At 42.0% G+C, this 20,316-nt stretch overlaps 1 protein-coding gene across 1 annotated transcript in view; it reads left to right on the forward strand.

The window, feature by feature from the left end:
• LOC138964111 (cortactin-binding protein 2-like) overlaps positions 1–20,316 on the forward strand; it is a 164,984-nt gene that overhangs the window by 44,142 nt on the left and 100,526 nt on the right. Inside the window, exons 8-11 of the mRNA XM_070335991.1 lie at positions 11,289–11,573; positions 12,408–12,507; positions 13,224–13,374; positions 17,575–17,742. Coding sequence (XP_070192092.1) covers positions 11,289–11,573; positions 12,408–12,507; positions 13,224–13,374; positions 17,575–17,742 — 704 coding nt within the window. The remainder of the gene's footprint in view (positions 1–11,288; positions 11,574–12,407; positions 12,508–13,223; positions 13,375–17,574; positions 17,743–20,316) is intronic.

Here is a 20,316-nt window from a genome sequence, read left to right on the forward strand (position 1 = left end):
CTGGTACATGTGCACCGTGGAATGTCAAAGTCGACAGAAAGTAGTGCTATGATGTATTTGTTGCACCCATATGCACCCACTATTTCTTGTGTTATAAGATATGGTATATCAATTGCACTCTTAAAATACAAGAAATATACGCATAGTAGATTTACAGAGACAAAGAAGGGAGGTTATGGGATATATATATGTATATATATATATATGCATTGAATTCAGTATCACTTGAATGTATTTTGTACATTTCTTCCTGTATGGAAAAGCAAGTTTGTGTGTGCATTTTAGAAATAATACCCTTTTTGGTAGCTTTAACTTGTTTGCATTTTACATTTTGCATCATGATCTGTAATCCTGGAGGCCCCAGAAGTGTTTGACTTGCATGTTTACATGCAAAGAATTTTCCTGAAAAGTTACACATTCTTTTAAGTATGGTTTTTAAAGTCATGGTCATTTGTAAGTATTTGTTTGTGCATTTGATTTTATTGCTAACATATAACAGTTTATTGTTCTCAGTCTAAAATGCAGAGGGCCCTATGTTTTGATGTTCTGTTTAACAAGGTGGCTGATTGTTTGTTTCCAGAAGTTGAATGTTAACTTTCAGTTAGGAGCTAGGGGCATACATTCTCCTGTACTTTTATGTGTTCTTCACCCTCAGTGGTTTACCCTGTTCCGTGGCATCCTTGCATTTCACTCAGAATGGTTTCACATGCAAATTGTTGTCTGACATTTAATTGAATGCAAAGATCAATCGATCAATCAGTCAGTCAATCAACCAGTCAGTCTATCAGCCAACCAATCAATCAATTAATCAATCCAGTCATTCAGTCATCCAATGGAACTGCTGCTGATTAAACTCACAAACTTGTTTTGTTTGAGGGGAATCTTTGGTATTTTCGAAATGAATAGATCTGGCTCTGGTGGATGGTAATGTTGAACTGTAGAGTGTATGGCTTTAAACAAAGTCAAGACCAAGACATTATGTGGGTTGTCTCAAAAGTTCGTAGCCTACATATGAAGGAGGTAAGCTTGAGTTTTAAAAGTTGGCATACATTTTGCACCTAAAGTAGCATGCAAAGTATCATGTATGTTGTCATAATAGCCATGACGTCACCAGCAATCAAAATGGTCTATTTGCCACTGCCTGGGAAAATGGGCAAAATACAGTTCAGAGCGGTAATAAAGTACTTTCCAGAAAAGGGATTCATTGTGACCTTCAAGACATTCATGAGGATATTGTGAGGACTTACTGGGAGAAGGCATCTTCAAATGCTATGGTCACAAAATGGACAGCAGAATTTAAAGTTAAACATGTTATGACCAACGTACGTTTTGAAAGACCTGTGTGTGCTTGCAACAATGAAACCGTTACCACCAGAATGATATATGGTTATGGCAGACCAACACCTGACTGTGAGAAACATTAAGGCTACTAGTACTACACTCGATCGCCATCTCACCAAAAATGTTTATCACATTCTGACACAGGATCTGGCAATGCAGGGAAGGTATCCACAAGACGGGTCCCGAAACTTTGGACACCAGATCAAAAGCAAACGCGCCTCAAAATGGCATGTCGATTTCCTTCGAAATAAACCTGATTATGCAGAGTTTCTTCAATTATTTGTGACCATCGACGAATCATTGGTTCATCACGTTAACCTGGAACAAAAAAGTAGTCCAAGCAGTGGAAGCAATGGGACTCATGATGTCACAGTCAATGGTGTCAAATCTTACGGGATTACAAATTAATATTTTTGGTGTATTTGCTTGAAACTTGAAAGGGGCCAGACTATTATTGGAGAGTGCTACTCAGCAGTTTCACAACGGATGCGAGACATCATCTTTGCTGAATGCCATGGAAAGCTGTCAAGATGTGCGTGATTTTCTCAAAACAGTGCACCTGTACGCAAGCCAGCTCTTGCGATGGAATCAACTCATGACTGCGGCATTGAACCCTATAGCAAAGGAAAGCGCCTTCTTCTTATTAACCTTCAGTGTCCTCATGAATGTTCAACACTTAAGTCATTTTTGCTACAAATATTCATCTTGTCCACTTTTACATTTAGTCAAGTTTTGACTAAATGGTTTAACGTAGACTGGGAATCGAGACGAAGGTGGTGGTGTATGTATGTGTGTGTGTGTGTAGAGCGATTCCGAGAAACTTTCCATTCAAATTCTTCCAGACCATTTTTTGACTCACATGCGTAGCAAAAGTGAGTCTATGTACTCACCCGAGTCGTCCGTCCGTCCGTCCGGACGTCCGGACGTCCGTCCGTCCGTCCGTCCGTCCGTCCGTCCGGAAAACTTTAACGTTGGATATTTCTTGGACACTATTCAGTCTATCAGTACCAAATTTGGCAAGATGGTGTATGATGACAAGGCCCCAAAAAACATACATAGCATCTTGACCTTGCTTCAAGGTCAAGGTCGCAGGGGCCATAAATGTTGCCTAAAAAACAGCTATTTTTCACATTTTTCCCATTTTCTCTGAAGTTTTTGAGATTGAATACCTCACCTATATATGATATATAGGGCAAAGTAAGCCCCATCTTTTGATACCAGTTTGGTTTACCTTGCTTCAAGGTCAAGGTCACAGGAGCTCTTCAAAGTTGGATTGTATACATATTTTGAAGTGACCTTGACCCTGAACTATGGAAGATAACTGTTTCAAACTTAAAAATTATGTGGGGCACATGTTATGCTTTCATCATGAGACACATTTGGTCACATATGATCAAGGTCAAGGTCACTTTGACCCTTATGAAATGTGACCAAAATAAGGTAGTGAACCACTAAAAGTGACCATATCTCATGGTAGAAAGAGCCTGATAAGCTCCATTGTACTTCCTATGTCTTGAATTAACAGCTTTGTGTTGCATGACCTTGGATGACCTTGACCTTGGGTCAAGGTCACATGTATTTTGGTAGGAAAAATGTGTAAAGCATGTGAGTCGTATGGGCTTTGCCCTTCTTGTTTATATTTTTTTTTATAAATGTCTTCAATGACGTCATGTCTGGCTTTTAGTGAATGTTGAGCTGGCACTGTCATGACCTCATTTTTCTATCAAATTGATTGAAATTTTGGTCAAGCAATCTTCAAAGAAGCCCGGACTATGGTATTGCATTTCAGCTTGGAAGCTTACAAAATTAATCAATGAGTTTGGTCATTAAAAATCGCAAAATTCTAATTAGAATTAAAATTGTAGGAATTGATCGAAAAATGATATCATCTTATATTTTGTCATTTCCTGACTCCAGACATATATAGATATGCCATGTTTACTCTGAAAATGTACTCACAAATACAGAAAATAGGTTAATAAGGCACAACGTTCGCATGTTTCGGGGAGACGAGCTGGACCTGTCCCAGTCTTGGGGTTTAGGCTAGCAAAGCCTAGTTAGTTCATGTAGTCTCCGTGTTGGCTATTATTTTAGTGTTGATCTTTTAGTTTCATGCCGACAGATTGACTAAATGTTTCGATATCGCTTCACACGACTTGTTTTATGTTATATCAGGTAGACCACTTTGACCGTTGATGATGTCATGACTATTACGACTACATACCTGATATTTTGTGTGTCACTTTCTACAAGGCAATTGCAAATGTGTGCCAATTTTCATAGCTTTAGCTAAATTCTAAATTAGATTTCATGATCACAAGTACTGGGTGGCCGAGTGGAAGCGAGAGGTAGCGAGTTCGACCCTGGGTCAGGGCGTTAGCAATTTTCTCCCCCCTTTCCTAACCTAGGTGGTGGGTTCAAGTGCTAGTCTTTCGGATGAGATGAAAAACCGAGGTCCCTTTGTGTACACTACATTGGGGTGTGCACGTTAAAGATCCCACGATTGACAAAAGGGTCTTTCCTGGCAAGATTGTATAGGCATAGATAAAAATGTCCACCAAAATACCCGTGTGACTTGGAATAATAGGCCGTGAAAAGTAGGATATGCGCCGAAATGGCTGCGATCTGCTGGCCGATGTGAATGCGTGATGTATTGTGTAAAAAAATTCCATCTCACACGGCATAAATAAATCCCTGCGCCTTGAATATGTGCGCCATATAAATTGCATAAAATAAAAATAAAAATGAAAAATAAAAAATAAAAAAATAAATCCCTTCGCTTAGAACTGTACCCATGGAATACGCGCGATATAAGCCTCATATTGATTGATTGATTGAAGTACTCAGTATTTTTCCATAAAAACAAAAAAAGAGAAAAACTACTTGGAAATTCAGCTCAAATTCGCTAAAAACAAATCAATAAAGGACATCAATCTACCTGAAAGGGAAAAGGTTGGCTTAAAAATCAAACTGTTATCTTTGAAAAATGTTTGTGTGTGTTTTGGGTCCACTAGTGCCTCTATGAGCAAATTTTTGAAATTTGTACACGCATGAAATACAGTTACAGTGGAGTCCAGCTATAACGAACCTGGGTATAACGAAATCCCTCTTTTAACAAACTGCCATTGATTTCCCGGCAGACAGCCTTCTATTTCTTACTTGTTACTTTCCGGCTACATCGAACCTTTTGAACTCATTTGCATAACGAACCCCTCTTTTAACAAACACGTTTTCATCGCCCCAGAGCCGTTTTGTCTCTAAAAGTCACAAGGCTACAACGAACTGATGTCAATAATTGTCTCCAAAGACAAAAATACACAAAAATACACAAACACAAGTGCACATCGCGTGATGAGCGAACTCTGAACAAACTAACAGCGGGAGGTGCACGGAACAGATCGAACCAAAATCGAAAGTTGTGGTGACGTCATGACATTTTGCGATGTACGTCAGCGAAGCTCATGCACATGTGGTCTGTCTTGCTAAAAACAATGGCTGACGAACATGGTTTCGAAATCTGGAACTGTTTTTTTGTTTTCTCCGATCCGTGACCGAGTGACGCGATATAGAACCACGCGTTCGTTTGAATCAATACTCTCCTCAGGCAGTGAAGTCTCCTAAATTGCTCAACACTGTGGACAGTCCGGAGTGCAGTTATGTCCCGTGAATGAGCGAGTCAAAGTTTTATCGTGAAAACTGACGCTTTTCATGCACCTCCCGCTGTTAGTTTGCCTCTCTCTATGGATTATATTATGAAGCTGTTGAAAACATGCAGAGATTGTACTCTCCAAGGAAAGATCGATGGGACGATCATTTGAAGGTGATTGGGAAAACTTGTCTTGAGGCCATTTAGGGTTGAAAACTCTACAGCGAATTACTGATATGACGAACTAAAATGTATCTCCCTTGAGATTCGTTGTACCCGGACTCCACTGTATGTTGAAACGATGGTTTGATTTGATGGTGATGATTTGGTTATAGTTAAAACAATCAGCAAAGGTGATCTATTACAAACATTTCGTTTTCCCGGTTTTCTCATGTGATAGAGGTAATTTATATGGAATACTTTTTTGAGGAGAGTGCATGTTGAGTATAATCGTTTGCTGACTTTGATTTTACTCCTATCAGCTCTTATTTTGATGGCCAGTTTTTTAAAAGTCCCAGCAATGCTAGGCATAGGAAAAAACTGAAGTTAGACATTTTGAAGAGGTGTGGCTTTATGGTACAGTACATTTTCACCTGACCACTTTCACCGTGGCTGTATACCTAATGGACTTCAGGACAGATCTGTGTCAGTGACTGGGTTATCAGCATGTCAAACTCTTGTGTTTTTCACACATGTCTCAGTGACCTGGATCTTGCTTAATGGATAAGGCAACACACTAGGTATGAAAGTGTAGTGCAAATGTTCTGTTGACTGTTCTCCCTTTTTCCGTTTAGGTCTATCAGTAAGGCCCTAGGGTGGTAGATTGTGTGAGTGAGAAATCAGAAAGCTTGGGCTGAATTGATTTTTAAGCAGTATATGCAGTGTACTGGACTGATTAAGCATAATAGCGTGCATAAAGAACTTTGTTTACTTTTAGTGGGAAGTGCAATTTTACAAGTGAACAGGGAGACGTGCACTGTGATAACTACATTTTTCACATCTGGCTTCATGCATACTTGGCTCTCATTTATATTCCCTTTTAAGTGCATGTCATATTGGCACCATAGTGCTCATCAGGATGATCAGATAATTGCAAACAAGATGTCTGATCATAAAACAGAGGTACAGACATGAGGGTGCATTGGATTGAAACGATTGCAGTGGTGACATTTTTTTAAAAGACAAATGTTGCACCCTTGCTGTTTTTATTGTGCCCTCTGGCTTGTGAACTGATCATGTTTTGCACTGTCTGAATCTTGATTAGATTTGTGGTTGTGAAGCACTGCTTTTTTCTCTATATTTATTTAGTTTTGTGTTTCTGTAGATGAGAGCATTGGCTGCAAAGCAGAATAGTACATCCTGATGATTTGCAATAAACGATGGGCTAAGCATTTGAGATTTGTTCATCATGTGTTGTTATGTTTTTCAGAGTGTTGTTCATGGTCATTGTGCATGTGTGTTGTGGAAACATCTGTCTGTCTTCAACAATAAGCCACTGTGCAGACCATCATGTACCTCTCACCACATTTACCACCACCCTTATATGCGACCTTGAATAGCCCTGGCGTAAAATGTACTAGGAAAGCAATTGCGTAAAATGTACTAGGAAAGCAATTGAGCATCAAATCAGTGAAAAGAGGGGGGGGGGGGGGGGGGGGGGGGGGGGGGAATTACTACATTGATCAAGTGTGAAAATCAAACACAAATTACAGGGAAGTTGAAAATGAAACATGTTCCATTTAGGAGGCAGCACAAGGTCAAAGCTGTGCAAAGTGAAGCGTCATTGTTCCAAACAGAGACATAGCTGTGATCAGTTATAAATGGATGATACCGATAACAACAAGCTGCAGGACATGCATGCAAACACACACACACACACACACACACACACCCTGGGTTGGGGGGGGGGGGGAAGGACATTTTAATGCGGGTGTTCCCCATGCAAAGATTAACAGCACACATTTTCTGCAATCTAAATGTTTTGTCTTAGTTTGGTCACTTTTGAATGTAAGTATCTACATATTTTAAACATTTAACGTTTACAATATGAAAAACCTGAGTATTGTCCTCGGAGTTATATTTCAGGGACAAGAGGCTGTTTTTGAGAACCCTTACCAAAGGCTACTGTACAGTAATGTTCGGGAAAGGCAAATGCAGTGCCTACTGGCTATAAGTGGACTGCGTATTGGACATGTTGGAGAAAAGATGCCTGGACTGCTGGAGTCATGGTAGTAAAGCAGTTTCTATTGTGGTGGTCCAGCATGCCCAATTTGAACACACAATGAACAAGAACCTGCCCTACAGGGAGTCACAGATACAAGTACATAGTGTATTTCACATCATAGCCATTTTTGACTCACATGCGAAGCAAAAGTGAGTCTATGTACTCACCCGAGTCGTCCGTCCGTCCGTCCGGACGTCCGGAAAACTTTAACGTTGGATATTTCTTGGACACTATTCAGTCTATCAGTACCAAATTTGGCAAGATGGTGTATGATGACAAGGCCCCAAAAAACATACATAGCATCTTGACCTTGCGTCAAGGTCGCAGGGGCCATAAATGTTGTCTAAAAAACAGCTATTTTTCACATTTTTCACATTTTCTCTGAAGTTTTTGAGATTGAATACCTCACCTATATATGATATATAGGGCAAAGTAAGCCCCATCTTTTGATACCAGTTTGGTTTACCTTGCTTCAAGGTCAAGGTCACAGGAGCTCTTCAAAGTTGGATTGTATACATATTTTGAAGTGACCTTGACCCTGAACTATGGAAGATAACTGTTTCAAACTTAAAAATTATGTGGGGCACATGTTATGCTTTCATCATGAGACACATTTGGTCACATATGATCAAGGTCAAGGTCACTTTGACCCTTATGAAATGTGACCAAAATAAGGTAGTGAACCACTAAAAGTGACCATATCTCATGGTAGAAAGAGCCAATAAGCACCATTGTACTTCCTATGTCTTGAATTAACAGCTTTGTGTTGCATGACCTTGGATGACCTTGACCTTGGGTCAAGGTCACATGTATTTTGGTAGGAAAAATGTGTAAAGCAGTTCTTAGTGTATGATGTCATTGCTAGGTTTAGTTATTTGACCTTGACCCTGAAGGTCAAGGTCATGTAAAGGTCAAGGTCAAGCATGTGAGTCGTATGGGCTTTGCCCTTCTTGGTTTTTTTTAGGTGTACCTGAGGACATGTTATATTTTGGTTGGTTCAAAACAGTCAAAGTTACTATTGGCATACTTGATTATCTCCTCAATCCTTCACCCTTTCCTGTGTGAGGATCAGTTTCAGTTTAAGAGATAAAAAACACAGAGTTTTAGAGGAAAAGAAAAGAGTTATAACTGCAGCAAAGTTGTCACAGCAAGGGAAGGACTAGGAAGGATGGTTGGGATGACCAGGAAAAAGGCAAGTGAAAGTTAAATCTTCTGCCGTACTAGATGTGAGGTGTTGATGTTTTTAAAGGATGTGTTGACTGATTGATGATGGTGTTCAGCGCCTGATGGGGCAGAGCTGCGTTATCCAAGAGGGAGGGTGCAAGTGTCTAGTCGCCTAAGTCTAGTGTAGCTGCTAGCCACAGGTACAGGCCTAGCAGATATGTCACAGAGTGGCACCAATCAACGCCCACCTCCTGTGACTGCTGCACTAAACAGGCCACGCTTTTCCTTGTGTCTGGGCTTGATTACCTGCTTGCTTGCATTTAGAAATGGGATGTCACACACGGCTGAAGTAGCAGTAAGTAGCGGGCATTCACAAAGTCACACGGAGCCTCTGGTCTGCATTGCTGTACAAGAGCAGTTTGCATGCATGCAGGTGCTACAAAAGTTGATCAGTATCTTTTCTCTGTTACTTTTAAAGGTACGTACCATCCTTGCCATGTACACAGATCTGTCCAGGCTTTCACATGGAATAAGAGCATCCTTTCAATTGGCCACAATATACCAAATATCAATAGTGTAGCTGCATTTTGTGCAGAGTGGGAATGTTTTGCTGAATTAATTTAGCAAATTGGCATGGATGTCTGACTTATGACATTACTTCAACCAAACAAATCCCATTCGGGACAGGAAGCAGCCAGGCTGTTGATTTTTGGCATATGATTGAAACTTGAAGGATGCTCTTACCCTGTGTAAAAGCCTGAACAGACCTGTGAACATGATTGCTTACATGCGAAGGAATGTACCTTTGATTACAGTTACATGTTAATCAGTACTAGAAGAGCCGACGTGTTAGCCTCTGGCTGGCCTGCTGTGACGTCCGTCTAGGACAGCGATTTGACCGATGCGAAGACTACAGTATAGTGTTATCTCTGGGACATCTGTATTGCTCTACGCTTGATTGATTCATGCACAAAGTAAAGTATTAGGGGGGGGGGGGGGGTTTCTCACGATCCACGTTCCCTTTTTAATCTTATTTGATCTGACCGACTGCAACCTTCACAGGTCATTTCTAGCGCGGTTCACAGGCAGTTGTTACTCCTCCATCAACCCGTTTGAATCATAAAGTTGCTCAACCACAGACCTTTTTGTCCCTGGTCAGACACTATACACTTATGAAGTAGGTCCACTTGAGATGTTACGCCAATAACCGCGTACGTGTGAGGTACAGACTTCAAGACAAAAACCAACTCGGTCGTGGGAAAAACCTAGTAGAGAGATGATGACAATACCTCTTCAGTTACTCACTCAAGTAGGTAGTCGAGATGAAATAAAGGGGAGACAGAGACAAAGAGGGAAAAGTGGAGCTAGGGTGGAGAATGGGGGAGGGAGGTTCGGCCGGAAAAAAATCAAAGATGAATTTGTCAAACTGTGTTTGTGATGGTAATGCGGTGTGTGTTGGTGTGGGTGTATGTGTGTGGGTGGGTGTTCACGTGCGTGTAAGGGTGGTGTTGTTTGTAAGACATAAAAGAAAGACACAATAAAAGGCAAGGGGGGTTTTGGGAAAAAATCCACAGAGAGTAGTTTTTGGAAATGTGTTTGTGAGGGTTATGTGCATGTGAGTGTGTGTGTGTCCCTCAGCGCTTGACAATATCTGCGAATAGTTAAAGAGGTATAAAAAATATGCAACAACAACAAAAACCAAGGGGCAAGCACCTAGAAAAAAGCTTGAGGTGGAGGGGGGGATGGAGGGGTGGGTGGAATACAGGTAATGAACTTTGTTATTGTCTACTCTTTGAAATTTTCCATCAAGGGAGAAGTCTGCCTCGCACCCCGTCCTTAGTTTCTCTTCAACTCAAGTTATACATAAACAACTCACAAAGTCATTACAAAATGGCGACCAAAATACAACACAAACAAGTAACAACAAAATTACCTTATGCGCTGTGTGGGTTGACCAGAGTACCAAAACTGTAGCCTCTCAACGAAGGGCACAAAACAATTCACAACTTTCAATAAAACTGTATCCAAAACACGTTCACGTTGACAATATCCAAACTGTTCACGTTGACTTTAAAACATTACAAGAAGAACTCCATCAGCTCACTTGCTAACTTTGATACGTTACATAAAACATCCAAACTCTTCCATAAAACCCCTCAGATCGACTGAAGAGAGGAAGTCAAACAGTAGTATTTATAGAAACAAAAACCTAACATGGAATAGTTATTTAAAGGTAAAAGGTCACCATATTGACCAACCAACAACATTCCTAAGACAGAATCGGGTGAGACTACTATTTTACAACCAATCAGTAACCGATCACGCACTTCGTGCATGCTCAAAACTTAAAACGGTATATTTTACAGAAAGAAGATCAAGGAACTAGCTGACATTAAAAACTAAAAACACGTGAGTCACACGTATTCTAAAGCTTACAACGCAGTTTCGTAGGGCTCACTCCAAAACCAGGACACGGAAAAGAGCACGTGAATCTCACGCATATTCTAAAACTAACGACGCAGTTTTGCAACGCTCCGACCAAAACCAGGTCACAACAAGGAGCACGTGAGTCTCACACGTAAAAAATAGTTTAATAACGCTCCACAAAAAACGGGTCACAACAAGGTGCCATGATAACACGGTCCACTTGCTTCACACCGTAAAATGGCTGAAGCAAAAAGTATTCACAACAACAAAAAAATAGGTGAATGCATGCCACATCGGCATGCACACCCTTAAAGGTGAAGTAAGCATAAATAATCAGATTCTTTTAATCAGTTGCTCTATTAACTCAGTATAATGATTTTCCCCCTCATTATTTTCAGTTCTTAGTGGAGAAGAAGAAGCTGTAAGACTGATGGTACAAACTGTGAGGGCCTTTGTGATGGTCTTTGTTTTTCTTTGTTTTTGCAGGTGAAGCAAGTGCGCGTCATTCACCTACTATAGAGTCACCTTCCTTTCTCTCACCCTTCCCCTCCCCCTCACCCACCCCATCCCCATCAGATCCTGCATCACCATCAACCCCCAATACCCCATCACCGGCCATGGACATGCAGAACTCCGCTGTGCACAAGATGGCAGTGTGCGGAGACTTGGAGGCACTAAAGACGCTGATTGTGGACCACGGAGCCTACGTGGACCTGCCCATGAAGGACGGGACCACCCCGGTGCACTGCGCTGTGGAGCATGACAGAGAGGGTTAGCAAACTCAATCTCATGTGGCGTAGTAATACCTCAAGCTGTAATAGACGATTTTCGGAAATAACTTTTGTCGGGTTTGTATGGGTTGTGGAAGAGTTACCTTTTCTTGCAAAACGGCAGACAAACAATGAAGGAACCAATCACTAGCGAGGGGTGTGCGGGAAACCTGTGGAGACACACACGTTTCTGGCACACCCCTTGCTAGTGATTGGTCCCGGCCTTCATTGTTTGTCTGCCGTTTTGCAAGAAAAGGTCACTCTCCCACAAACCATACAAACCCGACGGAGTTATTTTCGGAATTCGTCTATCATGGCAATTTGACAAGCGTTCTGGCTTGCGGGTGCGAAATAAAAAGCAAGGAATACCAACGACTCCCCCCATGGCTTAGAAAAAATCTTGATATCAAATTGTGACCCTTTGTGTAAAGGGGTGCAGGGTCGTCCCGAGACAATCAGGGTTAGAGCAGAGAAAAAGGGCAGGTTAGTACAAATGCATGTGATGCTGTCATAGCTGTGCCAGATCCTAAGCTACAACTTTTGTCCATTTGAAATACCTTTTTATCCTTTTGCCAGTGATAATTCAGATTTAACATTTTGTTTACTTTGTATCCCTTTCACAAGAACATGACATTATTTTGGATGACTCTTTTTCCTTGTTAAGATGTCTGGTGATATGAGGAAAAAAGAACAATGTTACTGTAGGCTGAGAGTTTAACTTTGTGAGCTTTGTAAAGTCCTTGTCCATATCTTTTTGATTGTCGTTTATGCTGTGAGAATAATGTGGTGGTCACTTTGTTGTCTGTGACATTACTGAACAACACGTTTTCTGCAGCCTGCCTGCGACTATTGTTGGACAGTGGTGCCAATGTTAATGCCCTGAGAGATGACCGCGTTACACCCATACACATTGCTGCCCATCAGGGCCATGTCAGGTCAGTTTCGACTTCAGTTCGCTTCATTCCCTGTGTTCCACACAGCGCTAGATTTCATGGACAGAGAGAGAGAGTTTGTTTGTGTGTGTGTGTGTGTGTGTGTGTGTGGGTGTGTGTGTGTGTGTGTGTGTGGGCTCTCAATGAGATAAAACCAAATACATACCCGTGCCCATTTACACACAAACATATAAGAGCGAAAAACATCTGCGCAGATTCAACAAAATACCTACCCACTTGCACACGAAGAAATAAATGGAGAGAAAAAAACTCTCGCGCTTGACACAAAGATCATTGAGACAACAAAAATAAATAAAAAATTTGAAGACAGAAAAAAGTTCACTCTGACTTGAGGTCGAACCCAGGACACACGGATCCAAAGTGCTAAACCAAAGTGCTGCGCCATGAAAGGCGCTGATGTAAGGAGTGACATGGAAGGTGTATAAAACATAACACCGGAATGTGTCGCTTCTGATCGACGGATCGTTCAAAAACCATCGTAATCGATATCTGGTATTTATGCTCAACATATTATGATTTAAAGGTACCATAACCCGACCATGAATGTCATGAACACACACACAAAATTTGTGAAGGATTCATTGAAAAATGGCCGTTTGTATAGCATTAACAAAAGTAACGCAGACGCGCGCACACACACACACACAAACAGAAGAAAGATGACGCAATATTGAGGTTGTTGTGTATGACATGTGCAGGTGTCTAGAGGTGTTGTTGGAGAGAGGCGGGACGGTGAATGCAGTGACCATGACCGGTGACACGGCGTTGCACCTGGCAGTAGACACTGGTCACTTTACCTGCTGTCAAGTGCTGCTGCAACACAGGGCCAGCATCGCCACTCCCTCTGCTGTCAGTTGGTCACTTCTTTTTAATTTTTATTTAATTGAACCTCGCGCCCCCTAATTGGCGTAGAGGCGCGTCCCCCGGGTGGTGGATGGGGGAGCCTTCTCTACTAATTTCTGAGAGAAGGTCGCATCACTCTCGATGCCGTGAACCTAATTAGGATCTTTTTCTTGTTTCTTCTCTATTTCTGCCTCCCCAAAGTCCTTTTACTTTCCTTTTCTCACCCATAAAATTCTTCACTTATTACCCTTGTTAAGTGGTTCTTGTATAGAATATAGTCAATGTTTGTACAGATTTTAGTCAAGCAGTATGTAAGAAATGTTTAGTCCTTTGTACTGGAAACTTGCATTCTCCCAGTAAGGTCATATATTGTACTACGTTGCAAGCCCCTGGAGCAATTTTTTGATTATAGTGCTTTTGTGAACAAGAAACACTTAACAAGTGGCTCTATCCCATCTCCCCCCTTTCCCCTATCCCATCTCCCCCCTTTCCCTCGTCGCGATATAACCTTCGTGGTTGAAAACGACGTTAAACACCAAATAAGGAAATAAGGTATTTAATTGAATCCTGATACAACAATAACAAGTCGCGTAAGGCGAAAATACAACATTTAGTCAAGTAGCTGTCGAACTCACAGAATGAAACTGAACGCAATGCAACGCAGCAAGACCGTATACTCGTAGCATCGTCAGTCCACCGCTCATGGCAAAGGCAGTGAAATTGACAAGAAGAGCGGGGTAGTAGTTGCGCTGAGAAGGATAGCACGCTTTTCTGTACCTCTCTTCGTTTTAACTTTCTGAGCGTGTTTTCAATCCAAACATATCATATCTATATGTTTTTGGAATCAGGAACCGACAAGGAATAAGATGAAAGTGTTTTTAAATTGATTTCGAAAATTTAATTTTGATCATAATTTTTATATTTTTAATTTTCAGAGCTTGTTTTTAATCCAAATATAACATATTTATATGTTTTTGGAATCAGAAAATGATGGAGAATAAGATGAACGTAAATTTGGATCGTTTTATAAAAAAAATATTTTTTTACAATTTTCAGATTTTTAATGACCAAAGTCATTAATTAATTTTTAAGCCACCAAGCTGAAATGCAATACCGAAGTCCGGGCTTCGTCGGAAATTATTTGACCAAAATTTCAACCAATTTGGTTGAAAAATGAGAGCGTGACAGTGCCGCCTCAACTTTCACGAAAAGCCGGATATGACGTCATCAAAGACATTTATCAAAAAAATGAAAAAAACGTCTGAGGATATCATACCCAGGAACTCTCATGTCAAATTTCATAAAGATCGGTCCAGTAGTTTAGTCTGAATCGCTCTACACACACACACAGACAGACAGACACACACACATACACCACGACCCTCGTCTCGATTCCCCCCTCTATGTTAAAACATTTACCGTACTTTCCGGGTCATAAGGCGCGACTTTTTTCCTCGAGTTCGACCCCTGCGTCTTGTATAACGAAGCGCCTAATCCGTGTATGAAATACGAAAAAAATCAAAGAGACCGCTTGAGTACCAGTCAAACAACTTGTGATAATGCATGTTTCAGCTACTAGGTACTGCCCTGCCTTTGATCTGGCCGCACACACAGATTTCCACTCTGTTAAACTCGGTCACTGACCGGTCACTGACCCCGGTGCAGGAAGTGTTTCCTCTCTCAGATATGACAGGGGAACCACCTCTCATGGCAAAAACTGGGTCATTGACCCCTGGGAAGAAGGTCGTGTCTATAAACAAGGCCACCCAGCTATCACAATGCATTTGATCTGGCCGCACACACAGAGCACACATATTTTCACTCAGTTAAAGTCGGTCACTGACCGGTCACTGACCCCGGTGCAGGAAGTGTTTCCTCTCTCAGATATGACAGGGGAACCACCTCTCATGGCAAAAACTGGGTCATTTTGGTGCGCCCTATCGGCCCCCTGCGTCCAATGGGTGACTGGATTACAATTTTTTTTAAAAAGAAGGGGGTGCGTCTTGTATAACGAAGCGCCTTGTCACCCGGAAAGTACGGTAGTCAAAACTTGACTAAATGTAAAAAGGAAAACATTTGGGACAAAAACTCAAGCTAATATATGCTTATTTCTCATGGCCCGAACATGTACAGCATTAAGGGGCAGCTGTCGGGTTGTGGCTCTCAAAATCTGTTCCTTAGAATCAGTTATCATGTAACTGAAACTATACTTAAAAGTTACTTGGTGATTTTGACAGCTTGATAACACAAGTCCGAAGACTTTAGACATGCTACAATGTCTTTAATCGAAGAAAGTTTGCATTCTTGGCCGAGTCAATGCAGCCCGCTCAAAAATTACTTCCCTTGGACGTGTGACGTCAGCCGCGGAATCGGCCGGGTTGAACGGTGCTCTCTTTATGCCGTGAAATGGGCGCAATCGGGTTGTCTAGTCAAGCCCTCAAGCATACTTCACGGGTAGGTGAAGAGAAACTTAGGATGGGGTGACTTCTCCCAGGCCAAAATTTCGCAGTAAAAAACGGAGTTCATAACATGTCGTCCGTCCCCCTCCTGCTTTTGTTCCACTTGAACCCTGTTTTTGTTCAACTTATTGGCAGATATTGTCACGCGTCGAGGAACACACACACACACACACACACACACACACACACACACACACACACGTGTTATCACACATATACACACACACACACATACGTGTTATCACACACACACACACACACACACACACACACACACACACACACACACACACACACACACACACACACACGATAACCATCACAAACACAGTTTGACAAATTTATCTTTGATTTTTTGCGGCCGAACCCCCCTCCCCCATTTTCCACACTAGATCCACTGTTTCATCTTTGTCTCCGTCTCTCTTCCCTTTATCTTATCTCGTCTATCTACTTGAGTGAGTAACTGAAGATGTATTATCATCATCTCTTTCCTAGATTTTCCCACCGACAGAGTTGGCTTTTGTCTTGAATTCAGTACCTCACACGTACACGGTAATTGGTGTGACACCTCAAGCGGACCTTCTTCATAAGTGTACAGTGTCTGCTGACAAGGGACACGAGGGTCTGTGGTTGAGCAACTTTATGGTTTAACCGGGTGGACTGGAGGAGAAGCAACAGCATGTGAACCACTTTAGAAATGACTTGTAAAGGTTGCAGTCGGTCAGATCAAAGAAGAGAAAATGTGAACGTGGGTCTTGAGAAGATATTACCATCCTAATACTTTACTTTGTGCAAGAATCAATCACGCGTACAGCATTACAGATGTCCAGCTGTAGTCTACATTGTACTGTAAACTTCACAGCGGCCTTATCGGCTTCCTCGAGTGACGTCACAGCAAGGCTAACGCTGCGGCGTCTTTCTTGTGCTGACAGAGTTGTCGGTCGCGGATTTTGAGTCGTTTCGGCCTGCCAACTGCTTCGTTTTTTTGCGGATTGTGAGAACTAGCAGAAAGTTTCACGCATTTTAATGGTTTCAGACTAATGATGAAAGTGTCTTCTTCTGGACCAAATCAACAGTCTTTAGTTGAATCAACTCGGAAAACTCTTAAACGCGTTTTTGCACGCGACTCCGCGCATTTTTGAGACCAGGCAACCCGACAGCTGCCCTTTAACACAGATAGTCATAATGGTTGATATGACAAGACATATTTTATTGAAAACTAACATAGCAGGAATCAAAGCAAACAAGAAAAGGCAAGAAAGAGAAAGAGTTGCCCTCTTTGGCTTTGTCACTCTGTCAGCCTTGCTTTATCATGTGTCGGCTTTCTACAGCTGAACATTCTGAGGTTCAGCTGTTATGCATTCAAATAAGTCAATTTCAGAAGGTGAGAGGATTGTGTATGTAGCTGATTTGGTTCGAGTCCTTCTTCTTCTTCTTCTTGTCGTTTGCTGTTAGATCGTCAGTCCGGACTGCAGGGCGAAGCGTGCAGTCCTCTCCAAGTCATCTAGGTTCGAGTCCAAGTTCACAGCCAAAGTCTCAGGGCTTGGAAAATTCAAACACAACCAGGAAAACAAGATTCTAAGAAGGAAAGAATGGATGATTCCATACAATAGCCTGTCCCCTGGGAGAAAGGATCTTTACTTTATTGTGTCATTGAGTATTTTTCCTTCTTGGGAGTGTTGCTCATGTATCTGTTCCATTCATTCATTGCTTTTTCGTGTTCTTTGAAAGCACTGTGTTGTTACAGGTTGGCTTGACAGCTGTGCACCATGCAGTGATGCGAGACAGACCAGACTTTCTGTGCTACTTACTGGAGCGAGTGTGTCAGGGACCAGACCAGCTCCTCCCATATGCTCTTGAATCGGACACTCCCGCTACCTGCCTCCTGCACCTGGCTGCACAGCTCCCCTCACAGGTATACACAGCCCCTTTTCTTTCAGCCCCTGGTTCTCCACAGCCCTTACCTTTTGTATCGGACACACCTGCCTCCTCGGGCAATCCAGATCTCTGCGATTTCGCGGATTTGTAAATAAAAATTAACAAAAACACTACACACGAAAAATGATACAGTAGTTTAACCCAGGTGAGAGGGACAAAATAGTGCTTTTCTTTACATGCACATATAACTTTCACCAGAGGGGGTTAAATTCATATTTACAAGGCCAAAATGCTTCAGCTTCTGCCCACACCAGGGGGCTCTGCCCCTGGACCCCGCCAGGGGACCCCCGGCATTATTTATTTCAATGAAATTCATTAAATTACATATTCTTAACCCAACTCATATAGATAGCAATAACTTCAATTTGTTGCTAAGGTATTGAAGCACTCATCCGTGGTAACACGGGATGTACTCTTAAAAACAAAACTTGTCACCATATAAGGCATGGTCCATGGTAGTTACCTCCCCTACCGGTGTCCTGCGCATGCGCCGGACATACACCGGTGACACTCATTCCTTTTCCTTCAACCCACGTTGCATGGCGTGTTTTGAGGTGCTCAGGCTTTTCTTAAGCCATCGGCCTATCTTTCAGGGAAGGCCATCGAATCTTGGTAACATATCAACGTCCTTCTTCAGGAATCGGTGAGAGCGTTCCTTTTTTGTATAACAAGAAGATTTCTTAGTGTTTTTGAAAGTTTTGCCACTTGTCTTTGGTAACAGTGGTCCGCCATTTTGACTTTCAAAATGGTCGACAACCTAGACATAAAGAGGACAAGGATCTCCTGGCTGTGGAAGAATGCGGCCGCACTTCTTTAGAATTATCGTCTTTGACTGAGACTTTGATTCGTTATCTCTCTCGTGCAATTACGTCCTCACTGGATCCCTTTGTGTTCCTTACACGGCTGTTTCTTTCAGCCTGCCTGCCCACACTCAGTTTCATGAAACTTTCCCTGCTGCCAGCGAGCGCTGATAAGCGCAGCGACAGCCCAGGCCGGAGTTCTAAAATTACCACAGGGTGAGAAAGCGATAACAGCGGTTGTGTGGCACAGGCATATCACAGCTGGGAAAACGTGTACTTTTTGTTTGTTACCTTTACTTATCGTCTCGTTTGTGTGGCTATTGCAAAACGGACACCAGCTGAGAGAGGACATTCTGACCTACACATCGATGTCAAACACGATGTGAATGGTTTTCAAGAGTCTGCACCACAGAGAGTTTGAATAAAGAGGAAAAATCAGGGCTGAGTCGTGTGTTTGATTGTGTGTGTGAGACATGCAACATTTAAACAACAATAGAGATCGAACTATAGTTCTCACAACAAGGAAACATACATGCTGACAAAGTTTAGCATGCCTTGAATAAGAACAACTAACCTGTATTTAGGCATCCTGATAAGGGGTAGTTGTAGCGGGGCTCAGAAATAGGTCACTGACACGCTATTAGCTTGCCGAGGGGAGGAAGGTATAACGTATTCCACAGGCACTCGCTTAGCCCACAGATTACAGTGCAGGGATAACAGAGTTCCACTCATGTCAGATCGACACAGTTGTCACAATAGCACGTTTGTTGATATTACACAGATTATTGAGTTAATGTCAAACACACTTTGTAATTCATGCCAAAAACACTTTTATGGCATGACAAATAACAGGACGACAGTACGTAGAAATGCAGTTTATGTTGTTTTCCTCTTCTGTACAGCTGGTATCACAGAGTAGAGTGTATGTGACACGAGGGTCATATGCTCGGTCATTATTAACCTGAGCTTTGCCTCCTCCGTTTGCAGTCCGTATGTTCTGCTTTTTAAAATGTTTACTGTGGCGTGTGTTTCTTCTCCTCCCTGTTCGCCGTGCAAAGCAAGACCAAAGCCCCAATCCCTCATGAAGTCAATAAAGTGACACTCCAAGATGTGAATTTTGGGAATAATTTTGCTGGGGAAGTTGAGCCGAAAGAATGTTATGTAGCCGTTGATGTTTTTAGCGATGCTTTGCAAGGTGTTGACAGTTCTGTAGGGTTGCTTGTGAGATACATCTCTGTGGATTTGGGAGTACAGTTCATTTAGTGTCTGGAACCTTTCGCTGATGTCATCTGCCTGTGCATGCAAAGTGTGGTCGTCTGTAGACTGCATTCTTCCCATCCGACTGAAGCAGCTTTTACACATTGTTTTGGAGTGCTTCAGATCTTGACCTTCTTTAATTTTCTGTCCATAGCACTTGTTAATTTCTTGAATGTAGTTTCTGCACTTTATTGCTTTGCAAGGGTCGTCGTACCGTTTTCTCGCTCTACAGCCACATATTCTGCAGATACGATGTAGTCTCTCTTCGTGTAAATCTCTTGTATGTAGACGATCTTCCATTGCTATCCGTTATATCGTACGTGTCACGCTCACGCTTGTAACTTTCTCACACTATTAGCACACACGTGAAAAACATATTAACTGTCAAGTTTTTCTTCTTTTTCTTTCCTTCTTTGATTCCTTCTTTATTTCAACAAAGGTTGGTCTCCAAAACAAAAGAAGTAATAGCTAGCACAGACCAGAACAAACCGTTT

Source organism: Littorina saxatilis, linkage group LG4 (genome assembly GCF_037325665.1).
Source record: "Littorina saxatilis isolate snail1 linkage group LG4, US_GU_Lsax_2.0, whole genome shotgun sequence".
Lineage (NCBI taxonomy): Eukaryota > Metazoa > Mollusca > Gastropoda > Littorinimorpha > Littorinidae > Littorina > Littorina saxatilis.